General features: G+C 42.9%; 1 protein-coding gene across 1 annotated transcript; it reads right to left on the bottom strand.

The window, feature by feature from the left end:
- Window positions 1–1066: 1066 nt before the first annotated feature.
- LOC120055836 (calponin-3-like) lies at window positions 1067–18915 on the bottom strand. Its single transcript, XM_039003834.1, has 7 exons — window positions 18619–18915; window positions 7414–7535; window positions 6887–6953; window positions 6610–6747; window positions 3310–3426; window positions 2894–3040; window positions 1067–2617 (listed from the first exon to the last, which is right to left on the bottom strand). The coding sequence occupies exons 1-7, from the start codon at window positions 18673–18675 to the stop codon at window positions 2228–2230; spliced, it is 1038 nt and encodes a 345-aa protein (XP_038859762.1). The 5' UTR covers window positions 18676–18915; the 3' UTR covers window positions 1067–2227.
- Between the last annotated feature and the right edge of the window lie 319 nt (window positions 18916–19234).

Raw genomic sequence — 19234 nt, 5'->3', positions numbered from 1 at the left:
CTGGGTAAAAACTTGTTGAATCAACATTGTTTCCACGTCATTTCAACCCCAAAAATGTATGTGATGACTTTGAATGAACGTGTAAAACTAATTGGATTTGAAAAGAAGTCATCAACCTAAGGGAATTTTGTAATTTTTCTCACCCAACTTTTAACCAAAATCCAATGACATTTTGTTGATTTCACGTTAGATGAAAACTCAACCACATGTAAATCAAAACTAGACGCTGGGCTGTGCCAGTGGGATTACACATCATGGCTATCTATTAGGCCGACGTGCCAAAAGTCTGAGTGTTGTGCCACAAGGTTGGACATTCAGCTCGCTCTGAAAGGAGGCGTTGCCAAGGTAACAGTTGTCCCTCTCCCATGTACTCTCCCTAATTGAGTCTTGTATTATGGAGGGTGAATTCCACAAGCATACAAAGAGGGGATTATTCCCCCTGGCCATAGACTCACTTAAGAGGTTGTTGACGGGAAGAGAAAGGGGTAGAGGGGGAGGGAGAAAGTGAAGGAAAGAAAAATAAAGGGGGGGGGGGGGGGGGGTTGAGGTGAATAAAGAGAAGGGAGGAGAGAGAGTGAACGGGGGGCGGGGGGTTTGAGGTTGGATTTTTGACTGTGTGCCACAGTGCTGTTCTAATGATCTCTGTTGGTTGCTAGGAAGTCTGTTCTGTTGCTCTCCGGACAGTTGGGGTCTATGCCAGTCATTCTGCAACAGTGGCTTTTCACAACACACATAATTCCTGGCTGTGCTCTTGTCTATTACACTAGTGGTTAGGTCACTGTCTGATGTCTCTGGGTTTTAGGTTGGCAATCTCAGATATACAAAATCATCTCCGAAGGTCAAGTCATTCTGACACTAGCCCAAACACGAGTCCCAAAAATCGGTTAGTATGGCATTGCCATCTCCTATGTCATTGTCCTGCCAAAACAGCACAAACAGATAAGGGACTCAGGCTAGTGTCAGTATGACTTGACCTTCGGAGATGATTAGTAATTATGAGGTAAAAGAACACTCAGCAGTGGGTTCTCGGTGGTCTCAGCTTAGATAGAAATAGAGACATCCTGTATGGAAGACTTCATGAAACAAAGTTTATTGATACAAAATAACCAAAACAATAGATGAAATGTCTATATTGGGACAAATGGCAATAAATACAACAACAGTGGATGGGGTCTACATACAGACGAGGGCATTATGGCACAAGGAATCAATGAGATATGAAGAACATTTAAAAATACCTAAGAAGTTTGGTCATGTGACAGAAACTAACATTTGAGATGATCTTCTGAGAGTCTCAAGATAGGCAGCGAAAGTACAAAAACAGAGAACTACAAAAACATTGCAGTGCTTTCAAGTCAAACTGGGACATGACGGCCATAAGCATCTTAACTACAACCATCCATCTTTTTCTCCTGCCAACCTTCTCTAAAATATGATTGCTGTATATTCAGAATGGACAGAACATAAGTCTCTTACCAAAACTTACCACAGAGCAGTAGACTTGTGGTTCAGATTTGAAGGAGATGAAAGAGAACAGACGATATAGTATATTGAAAACAAAGAGGAAAGGAGGGAGCAGGTAAACATGATGTGTAGTGAATGCCAGTGATGGAATGTTTCTCATAGAACTCCCCAGTTGAGTTTCTGAACCGTGAGAACTACAAAACACAGAAAGAACTTGCCACATTCTATACATTATTACGATTGGTCGGAAAATATTGACATTCTAACGAGTTTAAAAGGAATGCTAGATTGATAAACCAACATTTCCCTTTTAGGGGGGGGGGAATGTTTTAAAAAACCTAGCAAGGATGGTAAAAGTCTTGCTCTGTTAACAAAATCGCCCCCTCACACTTACTTTACATTACAGTGGCTTTATACCAGAGTAACACATTTGCATCAGTTTAAACAACTTCATCAAAAATGGTACCACAAAAATTGTATCAAACTATATATAGGCCTACGGTTCTTATGATCCGTCAAGGTACTTGAACATGCAACTCCACTCCGGATTCCGGTAGAAGGCCACTATAAACGTTACATATTCCCAGACATACTGTGTTACACTTGGAACTACTGCTACACAGGGTGACATTTTGACTACGCAAAACAGTCATGCAGTTGTCCAAACAAGCGCTACTTTTTGCGAAGCCAAAATGGGGCCCACAGAGGGGAACATGGCACCCTATTACCCATATAGAGCAATTACACACGAGACACAGTCAGTCTAATAGTTGATGCCCTGGTCCTCGTCATAGTGCCCACTGTACTGCTGTTGGTACCCGCCCCTGTACTCTTCCTCGTCGTCATGCTGATACTGGTACTCCACCTGGTAGTCGCTGTCACTAATCTCCGATCCATTGGTGCCTGTTCCCAGGCTCCCGTTGCCGTGGCTACCGGCGTGGTTGCCGAGGGTGACAGGTGAGGTGGGCTCTGTGGGGGAGGCGCAGTACTTGGGGTCGTAAATCTGCCTGCCCAGGCCATAGCTGCTCATGCCCTTCTGGGACGCCACCTTGTTGGTGCCCATCTGCAGGGAGATGGTGGAGCTGTCTGCAGGCTGTCCCGCCGACTTCTGGTCGTAGATGTCGCGGCGGGTACCTGGAGCCGACATGCCAGCCTGGGGGAGAGGAGGTCAGGTTGGCGGTGGAGCGGTTGGTAGTATGTGTGTGTATGTGACCGATAGTGTGTGTGTGTGTGTGAGAGAGAGAGAAAGAAAAAGAGCGTGTGTGTGCGCGTACACCTGACCACAGTAACCTTTAGTTGGTAGAGGTCTCACCCTGTTACAAGATTACTGCTAATTGCTTCCAGGGATTACAGTGGCTAGGAATCCATTGCAGCAGAAACCATTGAAGCATAAGAAACACAGCATACACATCAAAGACTACATTCTTACCTGGCTGGCGCCCTTGTTGGTTCCCATCTGCAGACTGATGGTAGTCTGGTCGTAGGGCTTGTCTGTCTGTGACTTTGGGTCATATAAGTGTCTCCTGGTCCCATACGCTGTCATACCAGACTGGCTGGCACATTTATTTGTTCCCATCTACCCAGGACAGAAACAGCTTTCAGACAAGGCTCCATCCATAGGTCATAATGTTCTCTAATCAAATCTCTTCTATATCTGGCCATTTTTATTGACCACAAATTAATTTCCGAGTATGACTGGGATCCATTATTAGGATTTTTTTTTTTAATTAAGTGGAAAAATACAAACATGTCTACTGCTATAATATCATTATTTAGTGAAAAACAGATGAGATCCATTTAAAGCATTATCTCTGTTGTCATTGCTATTGTGTGTGCACGACTCACCTGCAGTCCAATGACACATTGTCCAGCCTTCATTTTGTCCTCGTCGAAATGGCGCGTCCTCTTGTCTGCGAACTTCACACCGATGTCACAGTTGGAGTTTGAGCCTTTGGTTTTCGCCTGTTGCATGGTATGAGACAAAGGAACAAAAGTCAGTGTCGCTTTCAGTTTTACATGACCATGTTTCTACTCACTATTTCCAACTGTACTGTGAGCCTACATAGTGCTGCATGGTTATCTCAACCAAATAACATTTTATGTCACATGCACCGAATACAACAGGTGTAGTAGACCTTACCATGAAAAGCTTACTTACAAGCCCAACCAATTCGTAACCAACATATCGCCCTAACAGATCCACAGATGATGCAATCTCTATTGCACTCCACACTGCCCTTTCCCACCTGGACAAAAGGAACACCTATGTGAGAATGCTATTCATTGACTACAGCTCAGCGTTCAACACCATAGTGCCCTCAAAGCTCATCAATAAGCTAAGGACCCTGGGACTAAACATCTCCCTCTGCAACTGGATCCTGGACTTCCTGACGGGCCGCCCACAGGTGGTAAGGGTAGGTAACAACACATCCGCCATGCTGATCCTCAATACAGAGGCCCCTCAGGGGTGTGTGGTCAGTCCCCTCCTGTACTCCCTGTTCACTCATGACTGCACAACCAGGCACGACTCCAACACCATCAAGTTTGCCGATGACAAAACAATGGTAGGCCTGATCACCAACAACAATGAGACAGCCTATAGGGAGGAGGTCAGAGACCTGGCCGTGTGGTGCCAGGACAGACAACAACAACCTCTCCCTTAACGTGATCAAGACAAAGGAGATGATTGTGGACTACAGGGAAAAGAGGACCGAGCACACCCCCATTCTCATCGACGGGGCTGCAGTGGAGCAGGTTGAGAGCTTCAAGTTCCTTGGTGTCCACATCACCAACAAACTATCATGGTCCAAACACCCCAAGACAGTCGTGAAGAGCGCACGACAAAACCTATTCCTCCTCAGGAGACTGAAAAGATTTGGCATGGGTCCTCAGATCCTCAAAAGGTTCTGCACGGCAAGCGGTACCGGAGCACCAAATCTAGGTCCAAGAGGCTTCTAAACAGCTTCTACCCCCAAGCCATAAGACTCCAGAACATCTAATCAAATGGCTACCCAGACTATTTGTATTGCCCCCCCCCCCCCTTTACACCACTGCTACTCTCTGTTATCATCTATGCATTGTCACTTTAATAACTCTACCTACTTGTACATATTACCTCAACTAACCGGTGCCCCAGCACATTGACTCTGTACCGGTACCCCCCTGTGTATAGTCTCGTTATTGTTATTTTACTGCTACTCTAACTTCTTTGGGATAGGGGGCAGTATTTTCACGTCCGGATGAAAAGCCTGCCCAGAGTAAACGGCCTGCTACAAAGCCATAAAAGCTAGAATATGAATATAATTAGTAGATTTGGATAGAAAACACTCTGAAGTTTCTAAAACTGTTTGAATGATGTTTGTGAACTCATATGGCATTCAAAAAACTGAGAAAAAATCCAACCAGGAAGTGGGCAATCTGAGGTTGGTCGATTTTCAACTCAGCTCCTATTGAAGATAGTGGAATATTGGTAATGTTGCACTTCCTAAGGCTTCCACTAGATGTCAACAGTCTTTAGAACCTTGTCTGATGCTTCTACTGTGAAGTGGGGCCGAAGGAGAGGGGAATGAGTAAGGTCTATCATGACCTGAACATGCCCTGACCATGCGCATTCACGTGAGAGCGGGCTCTGTTACATCGCACTTCTGAAGACAAAGGAATACTCCGGTTGGAACATTATTGAAGAATTATGTTAAAAACATCCTAAAGATTGATTCAATACTTCGTTTGTCATGTTTTTTCAGACTGTAATATAATTCTTTTAACTTCTCGTCCGTACTTTCCGTTGGACTTGCCCGCGCATCGTGAGTTTGGAAAGTGTACTGAACGCTAGAACAACAAGGAGGAATTTGGACATAAATGATGGACATTATCGAACAAAACAAACATTTATTGTGGAACTGGGATTCCTGGGAGTTCATTCTGATGAAGATCATCAAAGGTAAGTGAATGTTCATAATGTTATTTCTGACTTCTGTTGACTGCATAATATGGCGGATATATTTGTGTCTTGATTGGGCTCTGAGCGCCGACTCAGATTATTGCATGGTTTGCTTTTTCCGTAAAGCTTTTTTGAAATCTGACACAGCGGTTGCATTAAGGAGAAGTGCATCTAAAATTCCATGCATAACAGTTGTATCTTTTAGCAATGTTTATTATGAGTATTCCTGTAAATTGATGTGGCTCTCTGCAAAATCAAAGGATGTTTTGGAACTTCTGAACATAAGGTGCCAATGTAAACTCAGATTTTTGAATATAAATATGAACTTTACCGAACAAAACATACATGTATTGTGTAACATGAAGTCCTATGAGTGTCATCTGATGAAGATCAAAGGTTAGTGATTAATTTTATCTATATTTCTGCTTTTTGTGAATCCTCTCTTTGGCTGGAAAAATGGCTGTTATTCTGTAAATAGGCACTCAACTAACAATCGTTTGGTTTGCTTTCGTCGTAAAGCCTTTTTGAAATCGGACACCGTGGCTGGATTTACAACAAGTGTATCTTTAAAATGGTGTAAAATACATGTATGTTTGAGGAATTTTAATTATGGGATTTCTGTTGTTTTGAATTTGGCGCCCTGCAGTGTCACTGGCTGTTGAAGAGGTGGGACGCTACCGTCTCACGTACCCTAGAGAGGTTAATACCTTGTTACTTTTATTTCTTATTCTTGCTTGTATTTTTTTTAAACTGCATTGTTGGTTAGGTGCTCGTAAGTAAGCAAAAAATGTAAAATAATAAAGTTAAAAAGTAACACTAAATAAAAACAACGAGGCTACAGTATATACAGGGGGTACCGGTACCGAGTCAATGTGCAGGGGTACAGGTTAATCGAGGCAATATGTACATGTAGGTTGGGGTAAAGTGACCTCGCATAGATAAACAGCGAGTAGCAGCAGCGTAAAAAAGGGGTCATGGCAAATAGTCTGGGTAGCCATTTGATCATTTCAATTTAAAAAAATTAAACCCACGTGTTTGTCCGATCCAAGGTTTCAGCACCAATAAAAACAATGTTTTCCTCTTTCTCTTGATCAATCGTAATCCACTTCTATGACACACTCTTTCTGTGTGTTTGGTACTGGGTAATAACGACGTCAGGAACAACTCAGGGTTCTACACTCACCCTGGTCTAACTGAGAACCTACCATACCAGCCAGGGACAGCAGTGTGCTCTGGACCTGGGTCATGTTCCCATTCTCAAACAGGTCATTGGCTTCAAAGATGTCATTGGGACAAAGGCCAAACTTCAGAATGGCTCGGATGAAATTCCCCAGATTTTCCAGCTAGAACAGAACAAAGGAAATCAGACTCCGGTTCATTCTAGTTATTTAGTCTCGTATAATTAAAAGCATATTTCTCTGAAATACTGTAGCAGCTTTACAGTATACATCAAAATCTCAAATTGTATTTTGTCTCACGTACCTTGTGCCAGTTGAGTTTGGAGTGGTTGATTTTCTTAATGGAACAAGGCTGCAGTTTGTTAATCAGCCTGAAGCAGAAGAAAAGTCCATCTCTTACAATTTGATATGAACATAAACAAAATTGTCAACTAGAGCAATGGAAAATAACAATACACAATTCCTAGTGGTAGTGAAAAGAATGGAGCGATTAAGACCCCAGGTAATCCTCTGTAGGCCTTTTCAACACCTGATCACTGTTATGGCAACAATATAACATCCTGTATTAATTCTACTTGAGTGATCATCTATCGAGGAATGTGACTAAGTATTCCCCTACATCCTCATAGCTGAAGTCTAAATGGTTCAGTAACCTGAACAGGGAAAAACATCCTTCACATGTTGGGATAATACAAACGAAGACTACTGATTGGAAGAATTGTACAATATGCACAAATACCAATGTGTAAAATACCTAAAACGGCAGCATACAAACCCTGTTGGTGAGTGGGTAAATCTAAACACACTTTTTTGTATAGACAGAAAACTTACTCGCAGAGGATGACTCCGTCCTTGAGGCCCTTCTGGAAGTTCTCTCCAATGGGCATGCCCGTCACCTCCTCGATCCAGAACCGGAGCTCCTCCTCCTTCTGCAGGTCGTACTTCCCTGCGATCTGAGAAGACAAAATACTGTTAACTCCACCCACTCTTCATTCAACAGTTGTTCAAAATCAAACCCCGACCCCCAAGACACTTGTTGGGATCTGACTTGTTTGGATAGGTAGGCTATAAAACATCAATACCACTTAGCTTAGAAAAGGGCAAGGTTGATCAATTACCATAAACATCCGATCCTGCAAGCAAACATAGTCCTAACACTAACCAACCGAGCCACACACTTAAGGCATCTTGTAATTTGAAACAATTATAACCACAATGCAAGCCTAAACGCAGACTACTTTGCATAGAAAACTGAGTAACCTCTTTGTATATTTATGTATGTGCTGGCCACAGGGAGTGAGAGACAGAGGGAAAGTTATAATAGCCAAGCAGAGGCAGTTTGCTGTTATGAGATTCAAACTGTCAGATTGCGTAGTAAGCAGAGAGCAGCACGCCCACTCAATAGTTAGAACTCATGGTCATTGGGCCCAGCCGCTCCACTCCCTGGGAAAGATACAGTCTGTTAAAAGGAAGGCTTGCACAATAATTCAGAGGGCTTTTAGCACAATCTACTGTAAATACAGAACATCTGAGGAAGCAATGCGCAATAAAACATTGAGAAAAATCTGGTATCCATTCACGTATTTTGTGAAGCCACTTGAGGTAGCACTTCAGTCCTCACAGCAGAAGGTCAAAGCTTTTCAAGTGAAGCCATCACAGAATTGGTCTAAAAAAGGTGGTGCCGACAATGCCGGAAGGTCAGCTTTTCGGGAAAACACTCTCCTCGCCCATGTCTAGGCTGTGTGTTTTCCCGAGGCCCGCTGCTAGGAGAGGTAAGACACAGGAAATTACATGGATCGCTGCCCCGCGCCTGAACCCTGGCTTCAGGGGGATTGCTCCACAGGTTCCTAAGACCAGACTGACACTGTTTCTTTACCCAATGGCTTGATTGAAGGAGAGATAGGAGAGAGACAGACAAAGACACACACACAAAGTGAAAATATCACAGCCGACAACTTTATCTGGCGTAGCAGACGGAAGGATTAGAGGGATAGTGTTGTCATTCATCTTAAATAACTTTCATTGGCTGCTTGTTTGAAGCCCAGGGCTTCCAACTGTGATATACATTTCTTGCTGCTTTCGATAAGAACTCAGGAGAAAGCACTCAGGGGCTCCATGTACATGTATCAACCATCTCAGAGTTGAAGTGCTGATCTAGGATCAGACCCCATGTATTCATTATTCTCTAAAAGGCTAAACTGAACCTAGACCCTACTCTGACGTTTAATGCATATGGTCCCCCCTGGCCATAATATTATTCATCATGATCTAAATGACAAAACTGATCCTAGATCAGCACTCCTCCAGGGCTAATTACATGACTAAGGGGAAACTACGTGACAGCATGGCCAAAACCTTTTTTTTTTTTTTTTTTTTTAAATCTCAGATTATTTAAATATGAAGTATATCTATATTCTGAAATACAAAGTCTTCACATTTACATCTCAAAAAGTACCTTTTTGATTTTGCCTATTTGTTTGGAACAATATACTCTTCAAACATAACATTTCCAGTGTGGGCTCTCCTCTACTTTTGAAGAAATTATCAGTTTTATATACACTACCGTTCAAAAAGTTTGGGGTCACTTAGAAATGTCCTTGTTTTCCATTAAAACATACATGAAATGAGTTCCAAATGAATAGGAAATATAGTCAAGACGTTGACAAGGTTATAAACTTTAAAAAATAAACGTCTTCTCACTGTCAACTTCGTTTATTTTCAGCAAACTAACATGTGTAAATATTTGTATGAACATAACAAGATTCAACAACTGAGACATAAACTGAACAAGTTCCACAGACATGTGACTAACAGAAATGGAATAATAATGTGTCCCTGAACAGGGGGGGTCAAAATCAAAAGTAACAGTCAGTATCTGGTGGCCACCAGCTGCATTAAGTACTGCAGTGCTTCTCCTCCTCATGGACTGCATCAGATTTGCCAGTTCTTGCTGTGAGATGCTACCCCACTCTTCCACCAAGGCACCTGCAAGTTCCCAGACATTTCTGGGGGGGGAATGGTCCTAGCCCTCACCCTCCGATCCAACATGTCCTTGACATGCTCAATAGGATTGAGATCCGGGCTCTTCGCTGGCCATGGCAGAATACTGACATTCCTGTCCTGCAGGAAATCACGCACAGAACGAGCAGTATGGCTGGCGGGATTGTCATGTCAGGATGAGCCTGCAGGAAGTGTACCACATGAGGGAGGAGGATGTCTTCCCTGTAACGCACAGCATTGAGATTGCCTGCAATGACAACAAGATCAGTCCGATGATGCTGTGACACACCGCCCCAGACCATGACGGCCGTCCATCTCCAAATCGATCCCGCTCCAGAGTAAAGGCCTCGGTGTAATGCTCAAACCTTCGACGATAAACGCGAATCCGACAATCATCCCCGGTGAGACAAAACCGCAACTCGTCAGTGAAGAGCACTTTTTGCCAGTCCTGTCTGGTCCAGCGACGGTGGGTTTGTGCCCATAGGCAACGTTGTGATGTCTGGTGAGGACCTGCCTTACAACAGGCCTACAAGCCCTCAGTCCAGCCTCTCTCAGCCTATTGCGGACAGTCTGAGCACTGATGGAGGGATTGTGCGTTCCTGGTGTAACAGGGGCAGTTGTTGTTGCCATCCTGTACCTGTCCCGCAGGTGTGATGTTCGGATGTACCGATCCTGTGCAGGTGTTGTTACACGTGGTCTGCCACCGCGAGGACGATCAGCTGTCCGTCCTGTCTCCCTGTAACACTATCTTAGGCGTCTCACAGTACGGATATTGCAATTTATTGCCCTGGCCACATCCGCAGTCCTCATGCCTCCTTGCAGCATGCCTAAGGCACGTTCACGCAGATGAGCAGGGACCCTGGGTTCGATTACAGGCTCAAGCCACTTTCACCGTTATAATTTTTTGAGGTGTGTTACAAATGTAAAAAGCATACCAAACATCCTTCCTTCCTATTAAGTTTCTATGTGAGAATTGACAGAACAAATCAGAGATACCAAAATTGTAATCGCCCTAAAGAGGTATTGTTTTTACTCTCCGGGCTACAGGAACAACTCCAGCAGGTTATGGTACAGTAACTCTTACCCTACGAGGTCCAGAGCCTGTTGGTTTTCTGTTCTACCTGATAATTAATTGTCCCAGGTCTAAATCAGTCCCTGATTAGAGGGGAACAATGAAAACAATGCAGTGGAACTGGCTTCGAAGTCCAGACTTGAGTTTGAGGGATGTAGTGCATCTTTTTCCATTAGCGTGGTCACAGGCTCAATTTCAGCCGGCTACATTTTCCACTTCATATTAACTAGGCTACTTTTTATTTTATTTTTTAGATTCGCTACTCCGTCGAGCCCTCTCCCACTAGAATGAACGATGTGCGTCTTCTAGCGATCTACTGATAGGCTAGGCGCCTGTCAGTCGTCACAAAGTGAGCATGACAGGGAAATGCTGCAGAGTATAAGATGCGAAGGGAGAGGTTTCACTCTCGCCAAAATAAGCCCAATGCATTTCTATGGGCTTATTTTGGACCCAAGATTGCCTTCGCGCCTTTGGGATGACTCCCATTGTCAGGGTGGAGAAATGAGCATCTCGTCAATATATACAGATCTTTGGTTGCAGTAGTTTGACACATTTAATTTATTATTTTATTTTGTGTGTCTCATATAGCCAGCCACATGGAGTCATGGTGCATGGTAGGCCTAGGCTACTTACTGTGTGTCGATTGACAACTGAACAGCAAGTGTTGACTAGTTTATGAAAAGATGTTGAACTGACTGAATAAAGTCGATCTCCTATATCCCTTTGCCATTCATAAAATCATGCAAAGTGATTGTCCATGGTATCGCATAGGTTTTTCTTTCCATTTCCAAGGATGTCGGGACTTGCCAGTTAGTGACGCTAAAATGAGTGACTCTCGTCTCATCAGCCTAACAAATCGCATCGGTGAGAGCCATTCATTTGGCTCCCTAATTTGCATAGGCTACTGGTAGGCTTAGTCTTTTTGGCGATTATCTGCAGATAAATTATGAAAACATTTGATGAAGATGGTGAATCATCACTGCAGGAACAATAGGTAGTGGAGAGAAGCATTCTGGTCCAAATATGATAATTGGGGCCCTCACGGAACAGGCATTAAAACAGAATTCAACAATATAAAAAAAAATATATATATATACAGTGGGGAGAACAAGTATTTGATAACCTGCAAAATCGGCAGTGTTTCCTACTTGCAGGTTTTCCTACTTACAAAGCATGTAGAGGTCTGTAATTTTTATCATAGGTACACAAAAATCCTGAAAATCACATTGTATGATTTTTAAGTAATTAATTTGCATTTTACAAACTGAATTCACATTTTCTTAGTAACTAAAAATTGTAAAGTCATGTCTTTTTACACAATAACACAACCATTTTTCCAATCTGTGAGGTAAACTCTAAAAAGTATTCAATAATTTCAGACGGAATCAAGGTATTAGGATGTACCAGAGGCCGCCAAAACAGAGCTCTTTCGGACAAAAATGTTGAACCCTGGAGGCGCCTGGCTGGCTACTTTTTCTATTTGGCTGGCTAGTCTATGTAATGGTGGAAAACACTGCTCTAAAAGATCAGTCTGGCACGCAAGGACAGATCTGACTGCCTCATATGGGGAAACCAGAGTTTCAGACTGTACGGTATAGTCATTGTATCTGGATATCAAGGAGAAAATCTGACTCACAAGATTCTTATTCACTGAAGATTTCATGAACAGAGATTGTGAGCTATGGGCTATTGCCATGCAATATCTTCAACAGTGAAGAGGCGACCCCGGGATGCTGGCCTTCTAGGCAGAGTTGCAAAGAAAAATCTCAGACTGGCCAATAAAAAGAAAAGATTAAGATGGGCAAAAAAAACACAGACACTGGACAGAGGAACTCTGCCTAGGCCAGCATCCCGGAGTCGCCTCTTCACTGTTGACGTTGAGACTGGTGTTTTGCAGGTACTATTTAATGAAGCTGCCAGTTGAGGACTTGTGAGGTGTCTGCCTCCCACTCCTCTTTCTATTCTGGTTTGCGCTGTTCTGTGAAGGGAGTAGTACACAGCGTTGTACCAGATCTTCAGTTTCTTGGCAATTTCTCGCATGGAATAGCCTGCATTTCTCAGAACAAGAATAGACTGACGAGTTTCAGAAGAAAGTCTTTGTTTCTGGCCATTTTGAGCCTGTAATCAAACCCACAAATGCTGATGCTCCAGATACTCAACTAGTCTAAAGAAGGCCAGTTTTATTGCTTCTTTAATTAGCACAACAGTTTTCAGCTGTGCTAACATAATTGCAAAAGGGTTTGCTAATGATAAATTAGCCTTTTAAAATGATAAACTTGGATTAGCTAACACAACGTGCCATTGGAACACAGGAGTGATGGTTGCTGATAATGGGCCTTGTGTACGCCGATGTGGATATTCCATTAAAAAAAGCGACAATAGACATTTACAACATTAACAATGTCTACACTGTATTTCTGATCAATTATGTTATTTTAATGGACAATTTTGTTTGCTTTTCTTTCAAAAACAAGGACATTTCTAAGTGAACCCAAACTTTTGAACGGTAGTGTACATATTACCTCAATTACCTTGACTAACCTGTACCCCAGCACATTGACTCGGTACTCTTGTATATAGCCTTGTTTTTGTTAATTTATTGTGTTATTTTTTCTTCTCCTTTCATTTATTTGGCAAATTTTTCAGACTAAATTTTATTTTATTATTCTTATTTTTTTTTAAACTGCACTGTTGGTTAAGTAAGCATTTCACAGTAAGGTCTACAGCGGTTGTATTCTGTGCCTGTGACAAATTCAATTTGATTTGAATCAGTCTGTTTTATTCTAGCTCTGCTGCTTGTCAGACTGAAGATACCACAATGTCAGAACAGAGCCTCTTCAAGTTCTGTGTCTGTCTGTGTTTATGGAAGAGCGGAGGTAGAGGTTAAAGAGATCCCACATCTGTAATTTATTAAACCCCCCAGTCTGCACTTGGGTTACACACACACACACGGTTATCAATCCCCACACAATGCCTGCAGCTCTCTGTGCCTATGGTGGAAACAAGCAAACAAGAGGTTTTCCAAAGGTTCAGAGCCATCTGTGATAGGCCTAATCCTCCACACACAGACTAACCTCCGCTGAAAGCTGTCATCAGTAGTCCTCCCTCAGCAAGAGAGGACTCAAACCCCACCAACCTCTCCCTTCCCCTTCACACAAAACACCACTTGTATCATGTCTAACAATTCATCACCCGCCCACATGTCAAATGAGAAAACTGTCAAGATTAAAAAGAGCTAACAACTACAGAGCTAAGGCTCTGTGTAGGAAAGATGGCAGCCCTTCCTACAAAGACCAGCAGTCTTCAAAAAGGGCAAAGAGTCTTTAATGGGATTAAATGGAGGGGGAAAGTTGATGCGATGTCCCAGAAATGCATTCATTTGACTCCTATCCCACACTGGGAGGGTCAGAGGTAGATAAAGGAAAAAGTTTGCTCGCAACCTTGTGTCACACCAAACAAGCAACGTTAGGCTAGCCGTTGCTATGAGACCCAAAAGACACAAGTCCCACACAGCGAGTCCCTTTAAAAACATCCCATGGAGAGCTGAGAGGGGAGCGTGAACAGTCCCTGTTCGAGTCTAGAAATCACTCCTCATGGCCAAACAATAGCTTCAGTGTTCTTGATAGAGCAGAACTAGCTAGGCATTCATAGAAGAAAGAGGGGGAGAAACACAGGTCTAGCCAAAAAGACCTTGACTCATCTTTCTCTTTCTTAGACATGCAAAGAAAGAAACCCCCTCTTCTTATACTACCACTGCTGCCCACGCAACTGGAAGTATTTTCTGATGAGTCTGGGGAATGGAGAGAACATCTGGACTGAAAAAAGAATGAGAGCGTTGTATTGTAAATGGGCCGCTCCTTCAGGATACGACATTACGGTACTGCGAAAGTTAGCCTACGTTTGTGCGAAAATTACAGGCGTTGCCCTCCAAAACCTTGAAATGTATGCTCCTACAAAACCCCAAACCTGTTTAAATATTGGTTATCCATTTATTGTAGAGGAAATGTTATTGAATGGAGCCTTGACAATAGAGACAGCTGATGGTGTTAATAAATGATTAACCTTACGTGCCTCTGGGAAACGTTCAATGGAGTGGAATGATGCAGCGATTTTTTTTCTGTGATGAGTGTGAGGTGAGGTAGAAACAATTACACCATCTGTTTACGTTGCGCTAGGCCCATTGTCATAGTGTTGTTTGTTGACATACAGTAAGAACGTGTTAACAGAGACACAAGTAAAGCTGGAAGGCAGCCATTTTCCACATTGTGTGGACATTTTTCCCCATTTCCAATTCAAATCTGGCTCTATCCATCCTCACCTGTGAGCCATGACTCAAAATGTCACTGTTATCCTTAGGACACCTCCTCCTGACCTGATAATATAAAAATAACCAAAAAGGAAATAACTCCCGATATGTCAAAAACAGAAAGTGCTGCTGCTCCATCCTGTGTTCTTCCTGAGTTTGAAGGGTAATTATAGTGAGTGTTTACTTAACAGCACTCAGGAAGACGCTTTCCTGTTCTCCTTGAGATGTCAGCGTGGGGTTTAAAAGGCCACTCTGGGACATCCTCAACGGATGGAGGATGGCCAAGTTAGCACTTTAGAGGAGTGTCAACAAAATCATGACATTCCCTCCCAACAGCCATGTGTTGTGGTGGTAGAACTAATTCAATTACACACACATGCACACACTGGCCCCAGTTTGCTGAACTATATGAACATATTTTGCATTTACATTCTATTATGCAAAACAGAACAAGTGGTGAGTATTCCTGGGAGTTAAATGCAAATATTTCTGGACTGATACACTTGAGCGTAATCTATTCAGTCCTCTTTCAAACAACTAACACCACAAGCATGTCTTTGTTCTGTGTGGCTGGACATGGGTTAACCCTAAATACTGTTGTCAGGGGAGCTATTTTATGTCCTATGGATGAGGTGCACCGTGCACATGATGTTCACCACAGCCTTATCTCTTGTGCACAGGAGCGAAAAGTAGCTGTGGACACGTAAGCTGCAGATACGATACAAGGGCAGTGTGTAAACGTTGTCTGATTACTGAAGAGGTCAGCCAAGTTATGCGAAAGGTGGCTTGAACTCATCCTTATTGCAAATGATGCAAATGGTGTCCTCTTAGTGGGATTAACCGGTACGCGTTGAAAGCTGATGAGAAAGAATGTGCTTGGTTTCACGTTGGGTTATTCATGACATGAACATGTTTGTACCGGTATAGCCCACTTCTACTGTGTCTCTACTGTAGGGGTGAAGGTTACAGGGGTATATGTAACATTAGATGAGTAGGGGTCATGTCCATGTGCCAACACTTTCAGCCTGGTTTTCATAGTTAAAAATTGGTATTTTCTCTTGCTAGCACTTCCTAGCGGACTGGAGGTTTGAAGTGTCCTGTCCTCGAGCTAGCACAGATGGTCAGACCATCACAGCACCACTTTATTACAGTCCTTACTGTTAAGGGTTATGGCAAAAATAGGCAAGCCTTACAGCTGTCTTACAGATGTTACAGCTTACAAAGTCCTCCAAGTATCTGTACTACTAAAGAAAAAGCTATAACCACAACAGTTTCAGCCCTGTATCAGATTCATAACGTTTTGGACGGTGTCAGATAACACAATGCAGGAAGCCAGAACTTGAGGTATGACTGAAGACCAGGGAGAGGGTATTTTACAAAGTAGGCTAATTCACTTTAATTACTTTTGCAATTACTGGACAAAGCAACTTCCTTTGCAGTGTAGCGCTCCATTGTACTCCTGAGTGCATTGTAAGTATTAATAAATAGCACATACAAGCATTTCCCATCTCTGTAAGTAAAATAAACATAGGACGGGTTCAATACCATTTTAAGAAAGTCAATAATTAAATTTCCTGAATCCACTGAGTCGAAAAGGAATCGGCCACAATCACCCAAGCCTGCTACACCAGCACCATGTCCTACATTGTTGCTGTCTGGCATACAGCCATACTTGTGAAGATGTTGTGTGGTGGTTTTTAACAATCAAAGTATCAAAAGGCTGTGTAAGGTGATGCTGACAACCTGGTGACAGCCAGTTACAAACACCAAAGCTCCCACTGTGGTCTTGACATGATGGGAGCCTCCCATTGTGATCAGCTGTTTACTTCCTGGAACACATCTGGGTGCCAGCTTGCCAGGAGTTACCATGAAAACTATGACCAGGAACCCATGTGGAGGGCTCTACTAGGGCTTTAACTCTACTATTACGGACAGCTTCCAGGACTCAGATTATGCATATACCTGGACTAAAAAGCACTTTCAATGGATAATATCCACTGAGCATGCTTAAATCCAGGAGTAAGCTTAATCTGGGCCTGGGAAACAAGTCCAAAGAGGCCCAAAGGATTTGCCTAAAAGTGCCGTATGCAGATCTTCACTAGAAAGGAATATTAAAATGGTATAAGGGGGGGGGGGGGGGGGGGGGTTGGCTACGAGGTTTTTGTACTCCGCTTGACAGTTCAGAGACATTCATGGCACTTCCTATGGAACACAATCTCGCTTTTCTTTTCCACAAGCCGTTGCAGCAGACCACTGAAGGGCTGGCATATCTCTGTCAGACTTCTAATAAAGCGTATCTTCTGGCAGACCACATGGAAAATGTCTCCGCTCACACTGGAAGGAGGCGGGGATTGGGATGGAACCATTGCTTCGCATGGATGGAATGACCCACTTTGGACTCCATTTAGAAAGGGAGTGAAAGGACAAAAACCCACTGGAGAGGAGCTGTGGATATCGGTATAAAAAGACTAGTAAATATGATAGCAGTTTTTTCACACCATGTGGCTTGACTTGGAAAACTCTGGGCCCTAGATATACTGTAGCTATAACCAGGTCAAGTTAGGTGATCAGGAAAAACTCCTGGCCCTAGTGAAGGGGGGGGGGGGGGGGGGGGGTGATCCACCTCTTTAGTTATCGTGTGGGACATACTGTACGTGTGGATCATAGACCTCTGGGCCATCTGGGATTCTCCCCAGGAGCAACGTGCTCAATTGAGCAGATGCCAACAAAAAAACCCACAGAGGATTTGGCAAGGGGCCCAGCCCATCATTCAACAGCTAAAAAGATTCATATTTAATTTTCATGCTATATTGCTGAACGGTAGATAGAAAAACATCTAGGGGACCCTTTAAAACGATAGTAGCAAATTGATTCCACATGAGTCTGACAATGAAGGCGACACTGCAGTTTTACACTGTGTATAAAATTCAATAAACTACAGTGAGGTCAGACAAGGAGAAAGCATTGTTGAGGCGGATGTTGTCTAGTACTGCAGACTTCACTCAGCAGTATAGGGACCCTTACACAAACCATATAGGGCTCCACCCACTATGTTGGAGCAACAATGAGTTGTTGGCCTTGCCAAACATTCATGACGCTTTCATCCTTTCCTGTAGCAAAAAAAGATCATAAGGGAATATTGTACACAATGTAGAATTGTTTTCATCCAGCATCACTGTAGCCCAAAAAAGTTGCATTTGTGAAAGGTCTGGGAAAAGTGGACCAAGAATGACAATACTTGACATACAGGCTATTTATTTTCCAGCGCAGTGTTCTTGCTAAGAAAATTACATATTATGTTATGTTAACGACATTAAATCACAGGCAATTCGCTTTTTTTGTGTGGGGGAGGGTGTCCTGCACCCTGTAACCTGATAGACTATCCCTTTTGGGCCAAATTGTGCAACAAGACAAAGGGCACATTGATTAAGAAATTGAGCATAATTCATACTGGATGACGTGGCCATTTGCCAACACACACTTTCCACAATTATAAAAACAGTTGCAGGTCGTATCGAGAGGAAATGAATGCACCGACTTGATCCGAAGCAGTTCCACGGGGACCTATTTCATGTAAATAATCAGTTCTCCCAAACACCTCTCATTTAATCACTTTGATAGGTAAAATGGTATAATCCTAATATTCACGCACGCTTACCTTGCTTCTCAATTCTGCAGTCAAACCGTACACTGGACCCTTGTTGAATTGAGTCATTTTCTTTGTTTTGCAAATGTAAAACAGTGTCAATAATTTGCACAAAAAAAAGTTGCGCCTTCTTCCACGTTTCCTCTGTTACAAAGTAGCAAGTTCCGTACAAGCGTTACAACTATGAAAATAAATCCGTAAACCTCTTTAATAGCCTGATTCTTCGACGAGCAGATGGAAAGAGAACGGAATTGAGCTTGCGCAGAAAGTTCTGGTTCGCAGTAGATAGCTTGTCTTTCGACCAAAAAAAAGTGTGCAGCGCGAGAGACCTGCGGTAAGCCAATCAGAAGCCTTGATTTGCCCTGCACTCGCTCATGGATCGCAAGGAAGATAAAGAAATAAGGATGTTAAACACACGTTATTCACAATAACAGATTCACAATTTGGTTTGTCAAGTATCCCCTGATTAGGCTATATGACACTCCTACCATTCGATCCTTTTTCCATAAAATATCAATAGAATATAAAGGGAATTACAAACAATGCAAATAATTTATGAAGATGTCTAATTGCATTATAGTAGGCTATCATGCAGCATATGCCTCTCTTCCAAGAGTCCTCCACAACA

Source organism: Salvelinus namaycush, chromosome 11 (assembly GCF_016432855.1).
Source record: "Salvelinus namaycush isolate Seneca chromosome 11, SaNama_1.0, whole genome shotgun sequence".
Classification (NCBI taxonomy): Eukaryota; Metazoa; Chordata; class Actinopteri; order Salmoniformes; family Salmonidae; genus Salvelinus; species Salvelinus namaycush.
The sequence above is the reverse complement of the archived record's forward strand: the minus strand, read 5'-3'. Positions and strand labels throughout refer to the sequence as shown.

Excerpts from the sequence above, each read along its gene's own strand:
- LOC120055836 (XM_039003834.1), bottom strand. The coding sequence starts at position 18,675 with ATGACTCAATTCAACAAGGGTCCAGTGTACGGTTTGACTGCAGAATTG. Across the intron at positions 3,041-3,309 it reads AATGTGTCATTGGACTGCAG|ATGGGAACAAATAAATGTGC; the intron begins GTGAGTCGTGCA and ends TGTCCTGGGTAG. Across the intron at positions 2,618-2,893 it reads CCAACAAGGGCGCCAGCCAG|GCTGGCATGTCGGCTCCAGG; the intron begins GTAAGAATGTAG and ends CCTCTCCCCCAG.